Source organism: Mustela lutreola, chromosome 14 (assembly GCF_030435805.1).
Source record: "Mustela lutreola isolate mMusLut2 chromosome 14, mMusLut2.pri, whole genome shotgun sequence".
In the NCBI taxonomy this organism is placed as follows: domain Eukaryota; kingdom Metazoa; phylum Chordata; class Mammalia; order Carnivora; family Mustelidae; genus Mustela; species Mustela lutreola.
Genome location: NC_081303.1, coordinates 405241 through 420067, shown reverse-complemented (window position 1 = coordinate 420067; position 14827 = coordinate 405241). Strand labels below are relative to the sequence as shown.

Genomic DNA, 14827 nt, shown 5'->3' with positions numbered 1-14827 from the left:
TTAATTCCATCAAAATGCAGTTGTGTCGTGGAGGAACTCCTCGGCAAGCCTGCACAGCGGACGGGTGCCTTCCCAGTGGGAAGTGGTAGCCAAACTCACCCTCCGCCTTCAGCCCAATTTGAAAGCCCTGCCTCCCATACCTGCCACTGCGGGTCCCCTGAGATTTCTGAAGCTCCGGAAAACCCTCCCTCCCTGCCTCCAGGAGAGAGGACACACTATGCTTTGTTAGCTGCAACCAGCGGAGAACAAGGCTTCCAGGAACAGGGTAGAAGCTAGACTCCATGAGTCAGCAGGAAGGCTGTGGGGAGGCATGACAAACACCGGCTGACAAGATAGAGCTGGGGGAGCTGAAAGCAGGCAGAGTACCCAGACTGCACCTACAGCACAGAGATCCTCAGAGGTGCACACAGTCCAGTGGAATAATTTTGAACTCATTTCTTTGCTCGATTTCATCTTTAAATCTTTGTTTAATATTAATTTCTTATTTAGTGATTTATTGAAGAAAAGTTATCACATTGATTCATTAGACATTATGAAATCATCTTTTTTTTAAAAAATACTTTATTCAAGGCACCTGGGTGGCTCAGTGGGTTAAGCCTCTGCCTTCATCTCAGGTCATGATCTCAGGGTCCAGGGATCCAGCCCCGCATCAGGCTCTCTGCTCAGCAGGGAGCCTGCTTCCCCCTCTCTCTGTCTGCCTCTCTGCCTACTTGTGATCTTTCTCTCTCTCTCAATCTGTGGGTCAAATAAATAAAATTTAAAAAAATATTTTATTCATTTATTTGAGAGAGAGAGAGAGAGAGAGAGGGCATGAGTGGGTGGGTAGGGAGGGGAGAAGCAGGCTCCCCGCTGAGCAGGGAGCCCAGTGTGGGGCTGGATCCCGGGACCCTGAGATCATGACCTGATCTGAAGGCAGAGGCCCAACCCACTGAGCCACCCACATTCCCCGATTAAGTCATCTTTTATGAAAAGTATAAAATTACCTAAAACCAGGACTGTCCCAGCCAGTTAGGAGGCATGACCGCAGGGTTCCCTATGCACAATTCCCTCCTTTGTCAATGGCGATTCGGACAGTTTTGTGCTATTTGGAGAGAAACTGCAATGGTTTCCCCCCACTGGTTTGCTATGTGTTTAATTTAACAAAATTCAAGAATGGTGATAAGCAGGCACGATTTGGGAATGTGCTTCTCTCCTTTCCCCGGGCCTGTTGTAGCCGAACGTGGGGAGCAGAGGGGAGTGGGATGAAACAGACAGCCGGGCGCAGGTGTGAGTTGTAAATGGAGCACTGGACGAGGGGCCTGGAGATTGGGCTCCCTGTGACCCTGGGAAGCTTGTAGTGTTGCTTCATGTCTCAGTTATCTAACCAGTGAAGTGGGGGATAATCTGATTTTGTTTCACTGAAAGATAAAGTGGGATAGAACAGGAGAATGTCCTGGACAGTCCCAGGCTGTGAAAATTTAAGGCTGGGTTAGTGACACGCTGTTCTTGTCCCTAAACTGCGAGAGCGCCAACAGGACCAGCACCCTTTGTGGAACTGCGACGCCCCTCCAGGCGCCAGGGACCGGCAGGGGTCAAGGGCGTGGTGCGCACCAGCCGCGTGGGCGCCGCCCTGGAGAGCCAAGACGGTGCGCTCCCGGTCCGCGGCTCCGCTGCGGGCGGGTCTGCCGTGCTGCGCCCCGATTCCGAGAAGTGCAGCCTTGCGGGGCTCCCCAGTGACGACGTGGAGGTGGGTTTGGGACGCCGAGCCGGGTGCCAAGGACGCACGCTGAGGACAGCCGCTCTCCGCTCCCCAGATCGACGACAAGCAGCTCCGGGGCTATTTGTCTGAGCTGCGCCCGGTGACCATCGTGTTTGTGAACCTGGTGTTTAAGGACCAAGACAAGGCCGAGGTCATCGGCTCGGCCATCCAGGACGCCTGTGTGCACATCAGCTCCGTCCTGAGGGTCTTCCGAGGCCAAATCAACAAAGTGTTCATGTTCGACAAGGTGGGTGTGAGCGACGGGGCGGGCCCCTCGGCCGGGGAGAGGGGGGACGCTTTTACCCCGAAAGCGCCGTCTGGTCCTGACCCGGCGCCGAGGCCGCCAGGACCTTGAGGGCAGGTGTCCGGAGCCACCTCACCCCGAAGCCTGTTTCTCATAATCCGCACCCGCCGTGTCTACCCTCAGGTGCCCCTTCCAGCTCCACGGGGTGGGGGTGGGGAGGGAGGCAAAGAGGGGAGCGAGGCAGGGGCTGGGGGCGGCCCCTCCAGCTTCTGGGTGTTCTGTTTGGTTTTGTTTGCTTCGGGGTGTTTTTAATCCGCCCCTAATCACGTCGGAGGAGAACCGGGTGACTGACCCATTACGCGGACGCGCTGGCGAGCATGGGTTCCCCATCTCCAGGGCTTCCGCGTGTGTGTGGACGCGTGCGCATGTGCATGTGCACGAGTGTGCGCGCGTGCATGTGTGCGCCTGTGCATGTGAGTGTGCGCGCATGCATGTGTGTGAGTGACTGCGTGCATGTACGCGTGTGAGTGCGCGCGCGTGTGCATGTGCGCATGAGTGTGCGTGCATGTGTGCGCCTGTGCATGTGAGTGTGCGTGTATGCATGTGTGTGTGTGAGTGTGCGTGCGTGCGTGCATGTGTGCGCCTGTGCGTGTGAGTGTGCGCACATGCAGTGTGTGAGTGTGCGCGCATGCATGCATGTGCGTGTGTGTGCGTGCGTGCATGTGTGCGCCTGTGCATGTGAGTGTGCGCGCATGCATGTGTGTGAGTGTGCGCGCATGCATGCGTGTGAGTGTGCACGCATGCATGCGTGTGTGTGAGTGCGCGCACATGCATGTGTGCGCTTGTGCGTGTGAGTGTGCGCGCGTGTCTGCATCTCGTGAGCAGCGCGCCCGATGACCACCGCACACTCCGTCCTCCACTATGGGGCTCTCTGGAGCAAGGGCTACCCAAGTCCTCACTCCGCCCTGAAGCAGGGCTTCCTCCCTCTGGCCCCGACAGAGCCCGGGGCCAGCGAGGATCGGACTCTTAGACTCTGTGGAGAGGCCTGAGGAGATGAAGGCATTCTCCTTTGCATTTCATGAGGCTGGACATAGATTGAAATCTGTCCTCCATTATTGACAACAGATCTGACTGAGGTAATTTTTAAGGGATTGATACTAAGACCCGAGCTTCCGAGCTTAATCTCTGCTCGGAACAGCTAAGGTCATGCCAAGGAAAAGCGTCCGTGGAAGCCTTTGTCCCTCAGAATAACAACAATAGCTGAGAAGAACATTATAGCTCACCAGGTGTAACCGTAGCTCAAGTTTACATCGGATACGTATATTATGTGATACCTACGTTTACAAATAGAACATCAAGGTTACAAACGTCTACATAGACTGTAGTTTACAAAGTTATATATGTGCACACGCACACATGCACACACACGTGCGCACACACTCTCCTCCTAGTAGCCGAAGGAAGCTCGGCGGCTCTGCGTTTCGTCCCTTCGCAGACTGAGACACTGAAGTTCGCAGAGTGTAGCCGCCCACGTTTCCGCACTCGTGAAGGGGCCTGAGAACACAGACTTTCTGGTGCCTCCCCCTGCTCTGTGCTGCTTCTCACACGGACGCTTAACACCCTGTAGCAGGAGATCTTGGAGGCAGGGGAAGAGGCAGGTGGGGGCACCCGTAGCCCAGGACAACCCATTCGCACTGGAGAAAGGCGAGCTCTCCTCGGGCTGGACCCCTTGCTGCTGGCGATGCTCTAGAAGTCAGAGGACATTCACATTCATTCAGAACACAGGCAGGAGAGAAATCATGATGAAGTGGGACCCAACAGGGAAAGTTGCTGCACACATTCCCCCAGGCCTTCTGGCTGGTCCCCTTTAAAGGTCACCATGCTGTGTTCGCTGACTCTCTCCCTCACAGGGCTGCTCCTTCCTCTGTGTCTTTGGTTTCCCTGGGGAAAAGGCTCCTGACGAGGTCACTCATGCCTTGGAGAGTGCCGTGGATATATTTGACTTCTGCTCTCAGGTTCACAAAATCCAGTGAGTGTTGACCTTGATCCCATCCAGTGGTCCCTGAGCCTTTTGTAGTATCTAGGGAGAGAGAAGACAAGGGCAGGGAACAGGAAGTGAGGAGAAGGCTGTCTGCATTCACTACTGAGGGCTGACCCAGCCCCGGTGCAGTGATAAAGGGACACCCTTACAAAGTCAAAACGCAGTAGGTTTGCCAGAAAACAGAATGGGGTTGTGTCTCGATGGTCTGGCCTACTTCTTGGTAGAGGCTGAATCACCGGCGCTGAGCTGGACACCTGCACTGATTTTTAATAATTAGGAGATACAAGGAGTCCTTGGGCTGGAAATTTACATATTGATCTGGCCTCCAGATGATCTACTCACAGTAAAATGGTTAAGATGAGTAAGGGTTACTGTTCCCAGCCCTGGCTGCCTGAGAGCCCAGGCCCTGGGGTTCATCTAACCTGAACACCCCAAGGACCCAACTTGTAGCTCGACTTTAACGCGTATCACCCCCGGCTCTAAATATCCCCGCCGTGTCAGCCCCCAGTCATCTATATATGCAGCTGTCCTCGGGAACCAACAAAGTTAGCTTTTGATGCCACATACTACATCTGAGTTACCTCCTTTCAAAATAATGACTTTGTTCTTTCGAGCAACAGCAAAGATAGTTAAATTACCTCCAGCCACAGCCACTCTCCATTGAAAGTCCACTTGGGGCAATGAGAGGTTCTTTTCTAGAAAAGTGGCCCAGATGAATACTTAAAAATAGCAGAAAAGTGAACTGATTTATCACTTCTAAAGACTTAGTTCTGTGTCTGAAACCATCCCCCCTTCACAGCTCTAGACCACCCTGTCCAGTGGCCCTAGACCCCGCCGTGGAAGAGTTACTTGTTGAAAACCCTTTCCCTCCCTGCCCGCCCCCTGCTGCCCTCCCCACGGTCTCTCTGCCCATTTTCTTTCCCTTTTGCCTTACAACTCTCTTGCTTTCTTCCGGGCCCCAGTACTGTCTCCATCGGCGTGGCCAGCGGGATCGTCTTCTGCGGGATCGTCGGACACTCTGTGAGACACGAGTACACAGGTGTGCTGGGCTAGCTCACCTCCCCGCACCTGGCCCCCAGCTCTGTGGGAGGAAGGATGGAGCGGAGCGACACGTGGGCCCTGCCCTGTAGAGCACATAGTCCTCAGGAGGAACCGAGCCCTGTAGCTTCACCCACTGGCAGCTCGACGCTCGCAAAGCGCGCGTTTCTGGGCTCTGCACAACTCTCAGATGTGTGGTGCTCGAGGGAGTAGTGGGGGCTCTCAGTCTGGAATGAGGCCGAGAATGAGGGGCTTTCTAGTCGCTGGCTGTTAACAGGAGACAGTTACGCCTCTTAACTCCCGTCAAAAAATCCTAAAGAAATTTAAGGATATTGCTATTCCTGATAAATAACACAAATCTCAAAAGGAAATAGAAAGTAAATGTTATCTTGTGGTTTCGCTGCTTTGACTTCCCTCCTACTACCTTATTACCGTTTGATATTCAGAAACAAAACCTCTAGAATACTGGAAGAGCTATGTCTGAAACCACCGATGTCTGATAGGGTTTCTTAAATAATGCAGGCTGCAGAGCAGATGGGAGTGGAAACGGGGCAGGACTGGCCACAAGTTTGGGGCTTTTGGGGCTGGGTGACAGGTATGGAGATATGATACCGTGCTTTATTGCATGGTTAAATTTTAATAATCAATTTTTTAAAAGATTGTATTTATTTGACAGACAGAGATCACAGCAGGCAGAGAGGCAGGCGGAGAGAGAGGAGGAAGCAGGCTCTCCGCTGAGCATGGAGCCCGATGGGGGGCCCGATCCCAGGACCCTGAGATCATAACCTGAGCCAAAGGCAGACCCTTAACAACTGAACCACCGGGGTGTCCTCACTCACGGATCTTTATAAACTGTCCCCTGAGGGGGACACTGTTACATCCCCATTTACAGATGAGGAATTGAAAGCATGAGAGAGTCCGAAACTACTAACTTGCCCAGGGAATTTGCTAACATACAGATAGAGATGGGGATCGAAGCTGCATGGCTCCCTTCAGCCTGTACACTAGTGTATTACCCTTCTGTCTTACACACTCACCCCTCCTAGCCCTAATTACTCAATCTTAAGAAATTGCCAATGGGGCGCCTGCGTGGCTCAGTCAGTCAAACGTCTGCCTTTGGCTCAGACCATGATCCCAGGGTCCTGCATCAGGCTTCCCTCTTCCTCTGCCCCTCCTACAACTCATGCTCTCTTTCTCTCTCTCAAATGAATAAATAAAATCTTAAAAAAAAAAAAAAGGCATTCCCAAATGAAGGTGATTCATTTTGAAAATGGAATGAAAAGTTGCAATTTTGTGCCTCATGGGGAGGTCAGTGTCTCCCACCCAAGCTTGTGCTTGTCTGTCTTGTAGCAGAACACGAGCTGCGGCTCATCTGAGAGCCTTCAGGCCTGTGGTCACTGCCCATACAGAACCTTCTCCATATTCAAGACCCTTTAATCTCCGACCACATTGTCCCCGTGGCCTCCCAGGAGAGGTAGAAACTGTGTGGACAGCTAATCAGGTTAACTCCCTGTATAGTTTTTAAAAACCGTGGGCAGAATGAAGGTGGTCGAAGGCAGGACTTCTGTGTCATTCATGAGAGGCCAACGGAGTAAGGATTGAAGATGCCCCTTGGGGATCACATTCTAATTGTTCAATGGCTGTTTTCTCCCTGGTCGTTGCCGTCTTCCTTTCTGTTTCAGTTATCGGCCAGAAAGTCAACATCGCGGCCAGAATGATGATGTACTACCCAGGGATTGTGACGTGTGACTCCGTCACCTACAATGGCAGCAACCTCCCGGCCTACTTTTTCAAAGAGCTTCCAAAGAAGGTCATGAAGGGTGTTGCAGATTCGGGACCGGTCTACCAGTGTCTGGGGCTTAATGAGAAAGTGTGAGTGTGGGGCGTGGATTTTGTGGTACTTTTTGGTAAAGAAGTGGGGAAATTAAGATAGCAAAAACCCAAACCAAAACAGAACCCATTGGTTGCCCATGTCAGATCTGAATCCAAGTTATGAAATTAAAATCTATGCCTTCCCCAGACCAAGGCCCAGATTTCAAAATCCTTCAACTTTCTCTATCCTGCTGACTCTGTAGATGGCGCAGGACCCCATTCTACCCTCATTACTGACCGTTGGCGGGCAAGTCTCCACAGGTTGTGCAAACAGAACAGAGTCCCTCATTGGAGTATCTCTTTGGACCCAGATGGACACAGTGGCCAACCATGAAGTATTTACTGGTCATGTCAACCATGTGCCAGGCCTCGATGGGGCTAGAGCGAGTAATAGATGGCTGCTCCTGCCGGCCCGCAGTGAGCCACGTTCCTCCGGAGCCCAGCTTAGACGTGTGGGTGTCACTGGGGACTCAGAACCCCTCAGTGGCTCCCAGGCATCTTTGTGATGACGTTCACTTTCCTCGAAATGACGCACAGAGCAGTCCCTGCCTTTCCAGCTTGGCTCCTCCTGTGCCCCCTTCTCTGGGCTGTCTGGATAGATGGTCTTCTCCATGACCCACCCCATCCCCAGTCTGCTGGGGACACTACAGTCAACTTTTGAAATCTAGCTCAGGGATCTCTTCCTCCGTGAGGCTGGCTCGGAAGGGCCCAGTCCAGCCCAGGCAGCCCAATGTTTCCTCCTCGATGTACCTCTCTGGCACGTACCCCGCACAATTACTGACCCGATAGGCTTTTCACTTCCTACATTGAGGGCTCTTTGCAGAGACTGGCTATTTCTTGTTCATTTTTATATTCCCAGGCTTGGCGCATAGCGGGCACCGACAGTAGTGAATGAGTGAGTGAGTGAATGGGACATGGAAAGGTATCGATTCTCCGTGTCAGCTAGAACCCAGGTCTCAGCGGCCAGACACAGAGTCAGGGCTACAGTTGGGTCAAGGAGTCTTTCTTACGGACCTTTGTACTCCCGGGAGCGGTGCTGCACATGACATGCGCAGACCATCAATAAAACGCTATTTGAAGGAATGAGAAAAGCCGGGTTTAGAAATGCACAGTAAGGCTGCGTTCTGGGCAGCTGCAAAGCCTTGGTGGCTTAGTAGAGACCACAATAAACATTTGTTGGTCCCACAAATATGTGGGTTCAGCCGATCTGGGCTGGATTTGGCTGATCTTGACTAGGCTTGTTCCCATGCCTGGGGCTCAGCAGGCCGTCGGCCGATCCAGGACAATGTCAGGGGGGATAAGGGTGGAGTCTGGTGACACGGCGGGGACGGTTTGGCTCTGTGTGTCTCAGCCTGCATCACCCTACGCCAGGCATGTCGTCGCAGCAATATGGGAAGAGCGAGAGCGAGCGAGCCCAACACCGAAGCATGTCTCCAGTCCCTGTGTCAGGGCTGGTAACATCGCACTGGCAAAGCATGCACAAGGCCGAGCCCAGAGTGAATAGCACAGGGCACAGACACAGGTAGGGGTGAAAAAGGGTGGCCGTTAATCAGTCCGTCTACCCCAGAAAGCCAGGACTACCGGATCCCAAGACTGGCCGCCTCATAGTTTTTCTGTACCATTTCTGCAAATACGAGAGTGAAGAAGTGCAAATATGAACCGGGCCTGGTGCCTGCCCCCAAACTCAGTTTCATAGGGAGGCGCCAGCGTATGCAGTAGACAAAATCAGCTGTATGTTGCATATGCTGCAACAGAGACACAACAAAACAGTACAGTAGTGCTGGCAAGGCAGTGGTCCCGTTGCCTGAAAAGGCTCCTACAAGAAGTGATACGCGTTGGGTAAGCGCCGGCACCGGCGGCTTGATGCTGATTTTGTCGGTATTCCTGGCACTGTCCCCACTACCTGTGGGATCTTGGGCAAGCTAAACTCTCTGCACCTCTGTTTTCTCCTCTGTAAAATGGACATACTTGTGCTGTCTTGGTGAGGTCTTCATCAGGAGTCAAGGATGATATATGCAGAGCGCGTGGAGCTATGAGAGGCACAAAGCGTGGGCTCGCCAGGGAGGGGGCCGCTGCTGTTTGAGCGCCCGGTGGTGCTTTCTGGGCTGTGATGCAGTATGCCACGTGCGTGTCCTTGAGTCCCGTCATGGTGACTGGTTTCCCCAGAAAGGGGTTTGGTTCCACCAATGCAGACTCAACAGGCATTTACTGAAACTGTCCCAGGCTCCAAAGTTGTTTGGGCTCCTTCTTCCCAGGTAAGAATTTCTCTGCTCTCCGGCCCCAGGCATCTGCAACCCTTAAGTCAGGGGAAAGGAGACTTTCCGGGAGCTGAGAATGAAACACTCGCGCTGTCGGTATTTCCCTGTTGTGACTCTAACTTCTTTTCTTTTCCGCTCCAGCATGTTTGGCATGGCGTACCTCATCTGCAGCAGGGACGAGAGCTACCCGCTGCTGGGTAGGTAGTGGGCCTTGATTTTTGACCTTCTTTATCGAACCATGACAAAACACACAGAAAATACAGCAACGTTCCGTCTGCGACTTACTGAGCTGCCACAGAATGACCCTACAACTGCCATCCAGGCAAAGCAGTAGGAAAATAGCTGTCCTCCGGGGGCCCTCACAGCGCCCCAAGGTGTCTAACACTTGAGGTGACTCAGGCCTGTTTGGGGCGTCCTGTAAATGAAGCTGCCGACGTGTCACCACACGCGCCTCCCGTCAGCCAGCTTTACGCCACGAGACTGCCCTGCGGCGGCGGGTGTAGGGCTCGTGCGTTGGTCTGCACCGTGCCGCGGCAGCCCGTCTTGTACACGGGCCGCAGCTAGTCCTTTCGTCCTCGTGCAACCCTGCCGTGGCTTCCGGTTCTTGGTTTCTATGGGAAACGCTGCCGTCAAGATGCTGGTACTTGTCTCTTGGTGAACACCCGTGCGCGTTTCTGTTGGGCGTGAGTGTCCAGGAAGCTGTCAGGACGGTGGGCACAGCTTTGCTAGGAGATGCCAAGTGATTGTTCAAGTGGCTGTGTTTGTTTATATTTTTTTTTCCTAAAGATTTTATTTATGTGACAGACAGAGACCAGGCAGAGAGAGAGGCAGAAGCAGGCTCCCTGCCGAGCGGAGAGCCCGATGTGGGGCTCGATCCCAGGACCCTGGGATCATGACCCGAACCAAAGGCAGAGGCTTAACCACTGTGCCGCCCAGGCACCCCTGTATTTGTTTATATTCTGACGAGCAGGGTTATTATGAGAGTTCTGGTCACTCCTTGTCCTTACCAACAACTTAGTTTTAACAGTCTCTGATTTTAATGGCTCGGTTGGGTATATCGTGGCGTCTCCTTGTGATTTCCATTCGTATGTCCCTGATATGGCTGAGCTCCTTTTTCAGGTGTTTGTTGGCCCTTTGGACATCATCTTTTTATAAAGTATCTATACAGATCTTTTGCTATTTATTTTTCAATTAGGTTCTGTTTCTTATAGATCTGTTCGAATTTTTTGTATATCCTAAAAATAGGTACAGTCTCTTGTTTTTCCTGTACGTAACTTTTCCCATTCTGCACTTACCTTTCAATTCTCTCTGTGTGTGTGCACGTTTTTCTTAAGATTGTGTTTATTCTTCTGTCAGAGAGAGAGAGAGCACAAGCAGGGGGAGCCGCAGAGACAGGGAGAGGGAGAAGCAGGCTTCCCGCCAAGGAGGGAGCCTGGTGCGGGGCTCAATCCCAGGACCCTGGGATCATGACCTGAGCTGAAGGCAGAGGCTTAACAACCGAGCCCCCCAGGCACCCCTCGGATATTTTATTCTAATGTAATCCAGCTTACCAGTCTCTTATAGCTAGGACTTTCGTATACTATTTAGACATTTTTCTTCACCTGATAGTCATGGAAAAATTTTTTTAAGATTCTCTTCCGGAAATTTTGTTTTACCTTTTACATTTAGATCTGTGATCTAAATCTGGCAGTGGCAGTGATCTTTTTGTGACTCGTGGTGGCAGGGACCCTATCCTAAGAAAGCTGACTTGGGACTAGACCTCACAGGGAAGTGGACATAAAACGAGGGAGGGATATACCCTCTGGGGAGAGACCCTCCTAAAGATCTGCCCGTGGATTCTGAAGGCAGCCATTTCTAAGAACACTTGCGAATTCCTTCCGTTAGACTTGAACATCCCTAAAAGCATCATCATAGATTAAATCCCGGGCCCAACTGCATTAGGACCATGAGGAGGAGGCTCCGTCCCACACTGTGGGGGAACGTTGGGACAGAATCCTGATTTCAGCAGAGCCTAAAAGAATGGCAGAGGGTCAGCAGCAGGCGTTTTTCAGAGTCTGATCACTTCTTGTAACCCCAGGCCCCAGACTCCCGAAGACCGGAAAGGAGGAAGAATGCCCACTCTCCCTCCTCCGGGGCTTTACTGTCCAGCCTAGGATATGCTCACTGTGGTAGTGAGTGACAGCAAAAGGAAGTCCTAGGCCCCCTCGGCAAGACCAAGGACTCAATATGGCAGTCATATGAGAACACGGTGGCACAGTATACGATTTCTCCCTGATTCCATCGGTGAGAGGCAAACATCAAGCTCACATACCTTATCCTCGAAGCTCTAGCTGAGAAAGAGACTGTCAGAAGTTGGGGCTATAGGAATGCCCTTCTCTTACAAGAGCTCCTGTAAATGAAATTGTATGCTCACCAACAACACAGATGTCAACAAAACTATAATCAAAAAAGTGGTTTTTTAAGATCAAAAATTGAATTTTCTTAACACTAGTCATGTTTCTAGTGGCTCTGGGATAAGGGTAATTTCTCATTGATAAAGAGCAAGTTTCTTTCACAAAATTAGAAATAAAAAAAAAATACTGTATCTGTAATTGTTCAATATAGGAACCCTAACTTTAATACATTTATTTTCCGATGTAAAAATCTGGAGATTTACTTCTAGTGGGTTACAGAAAACAAGAAAAAGGAAAGGAACACAAGCTCCAGGGCCAGATAATGTTGGCTGAGTTCTTGTTGTGTAATCTAAGCAGTTGGTCACACTGAATCTTGGTTTTCTGTGCTAAAGCTACATGGATATTTTAATGAACATTATAAAAGTACTTGCCCTCATGGCTTGTGGGGATCAAACAAAACTGTAAAACTACATGGTTAACTGGAAAGCTCCAGAGAAAGATTAAAAAATATTTAAAGTGCACAGGATCTCAAGAAAGTTCATGAACAATTCCATGGAAATTCCAAAGGTATTTTTAGAAGTTGTATCACTATGTGCTTTTTTTGTGTTTCTAGATTATTTTATGTTGATTAGGTTTGCTCCTTTTTTTACAAAATAAAACAACAGGACGTGATAAGGAGATCAAGTACTTCATGTGCACCATGAAGGAGTTTTTGGTGTCCAACTGCAGCCGCGTCCTAATGTACGAAGGGTCATCAGGATACGGGAAGAGCCAGATACTTATGGAAATTGAGTATCTGGCCCAAGGAGAGAACCACAGGTGGGTGTCTTGCAGTGACCACTTCTTGGGAACCCAGAGAAATGTCCTTAAAGGGTTCATTTACCCTAGTGCCCCTCTCCCTCTGTCATGTGTCCTACGTAACCGTCCCACAACCTGTCAGTTATGGGGTGTCCTACCCTCTGAGCTAAGCAGATAATTGACGATAAATAATGTTGAACGAAGAAATGAGAAGCTGGGCTGACCCCTGAGATGCCGCTGTGGTGCCAGCCGGGACCTGGGTGCCACTCTCTGTCACCGGTGTGCAGTGGGAGCGTGGCGGCACGGACCCTGAGAGCAAGGCTGGGCGGGATCTAAGAACAAGCCCAGAGAGGTGTCCGGCCAGCGCCAGAGGACCGCTAGTTCAAACCACTTAGCCCTGTGAGTGGGGATGGAGAAGGCCAGGCCCCTGGATTTTCCCTTGGAAGGCAGAGCTAAGGTTCTCACACCGTCCAGCTGTTACCGTAGGAGGAATGTCACAAGGGCACTGGGACAGCCCACGTGGCACTTTGAGGCCAGGGGCCCTGTGGTGTTCGGTAGAGTGACCAGTGACGGTGACTAAGACGAGGACTATGGGGTCTGCTTGTAAACCGTACACTAGTGTAAGCTGTTTTCCTCTTCCACTGTCACAGTGGAGATTTCATAACGAGGAGACACTTCCTCATTCGTTTATCCTGACCCTTACCGAGGACCTACCGTGTTCCAGGAACAGCTGAGAGCTAAATTGCTTTGCTGGGGCTGCGTACACAGCACCACGGCCTGGGCGTCTCGACCAACAGAAATGTACTGTCTCTGAGCTCTGGAGGCTCGGAGTCTGAGATCAAGGTGCAGGCTGGTTGGTTCCTTCTGACGGCCTTGAGGGACGGTCTGTCCCATGGGTTTTTCCCAGCTTCCAGGAGTTGGCCGGCAAATGTTGGTGCTCCTAGAGCTGAAGTAGCATCACCCAGTCTCTGCCTTTATCCTTACATAGTGTTCTCCTGTGCCTTGTCTGTGTTCTCATAAAAACCCTAGTGATTTTGGATTAGGGGCTTCTCTATACCAGCATGACCTCAGCTTAACTTACATAATTCCTTCCATAGCGACCCTATTCCAAGATCACTCGGAAGATCACCCTCTGAGGTACCGGGAGCTAAGATTCCGACACATGAAATTGGGGGGGACATGAGTCACCCATGACAAGCGTCAGTGCCCCCAAGATGAGTAATATCCGGTCCCCGCCCTCACAGAGCTCTCACGAAAGAGAAGGAGAGAGGAAGAGTGAAAACAGGTTGCGGTGGGGTTGACGGAAGTGTGTTAGCGAGGACTGGGAACCTATGACAGAGAGGGGTCTGGGACCCAACGTCAGGGCACCGGGGAGGGTTTCCAGGAGGCTGCACATGAGCGGAGATTTGCAGTGATCGGACGGGGCTGTGAGGAGCCGCTGCAGTGGGGGCCACGAAAACTTGGAAATGGGAGAGAGGATTTGCATTGGTCCAGCACCGGTGTGTGGTAGGGATCCACGGAGTCGTGGTGCTAGACAGGTTTCTCAGCAGTGTGGGTGACAGTCTGCGGGGTTGGGGCAACGTGGTGGGCGTGGGACCACAGAAGAGGACATGGCTAGGCTGACGTCGGAGGGCTCCGGGACACGGAGGGATGAGGAGCTGCGTCAGACGCAGGAGTAAACCACAGCTTCCAGACAGCTTAGGGAATTGTTGTTGTAGCAACTGAACAGGAAGAGCCAGAGCTTTCCTTCAGCCTTGATTATTTTCACAAAATGTGTTTAAGTGTTCCCTTGGGCTGCTTGGTTTTCTCACCAACAGGACCATTGCTATCGCGTTGACCAAGATCGGCTTCCATCAGAACTTCTATACCATCCAGATACTCATGGCCAACGTTCTGGGTCTGGACGCCTGTAAACATTATAAAGAACGACAGACCAACCTCCAAAATAAAGTGAAGACTCTGCTGGACGAGAAGTTCTACTGTCTCCTCAACGACCTCTTCCACGTCCAGGCGAGTGGCGGGAGTGCGTCTCCGCAGCAGAGACGTGGGCGCCGGCAGCGGCTGCTGCCTGGGGTCGGCGACTTCGCGTCTCTTGGCCGTGGGTCCTCTTTCCCTTTTCTCATGCGGAGAGTCTGGGTGACGAGGAAGCGGCTCCCAACCGTCCCCGAGGGAGCTGCCACCTTCCGTCCACCTTCCGCACGCCGAGAAAATCCACGGGGCCCCTGCGGATCCGCCTTGCCTCACGTCTCCCATCAGAGCACCCCTGCACTAGCCGAGGCCGGGCACAGAGCCCCTGGGCTCCTGCAGGCAATGGCCAGGGCAGAGACGGAGCATGTCCTGGCATGTCCTGTGTCGGTCAGATTCAGCGACATACGGGAGACGGCTGGAAGGGACGTTATGAACCGTCTAACACGTGAGGCTTATGATGCTTTGAAGGCCCAAAAT

At 51.9% G+C, this 14827-nt stretch overlaps 1 protein-coding gene across 6 annotated transcripts in view; it reads left to right on the top strand.

The window, feature by feature from the left end:
• The window catches only part of ADCY10 (adenylate cyclase 10), a 69407-nt gene that overhangs the window by 18199 nt on the left and 36381 nt on the right, over positions 1 to 14827 (top strand). For all 6 annotated transcript variants that reach the window (XM_059147029.1, XM_059147028.1, XM_059147026.1 and 3 more), the window contains exons 9-15: positions 1794 to 1985; positions 3893 to 4011; positions 4986 to 5062; positions 6744 to 6933; positions 9333 to 9388; positions 12250 to 12403; positions 14200 to 14392. In XM_059147029.1, the coding sequence (XP_059003012.1) occupies positions 1794 to 1985; positions 3893 to 4011; positions 4986 to 5062; positions 6744 to 6933; positions 9333 to 9388; positions 12250 to 12403; positions 14200 to 14392 (981 nt within the window). The remainder of the gene's footprint in view (positions 1 to 1793; positions 1986 to 3892; positions 4012 to 4985; positions 5063 to 6743; positions 6934 to 9332; positions 9389 to 12249; positions 12404 to 14199; positions 14393 to 14827) is intronic.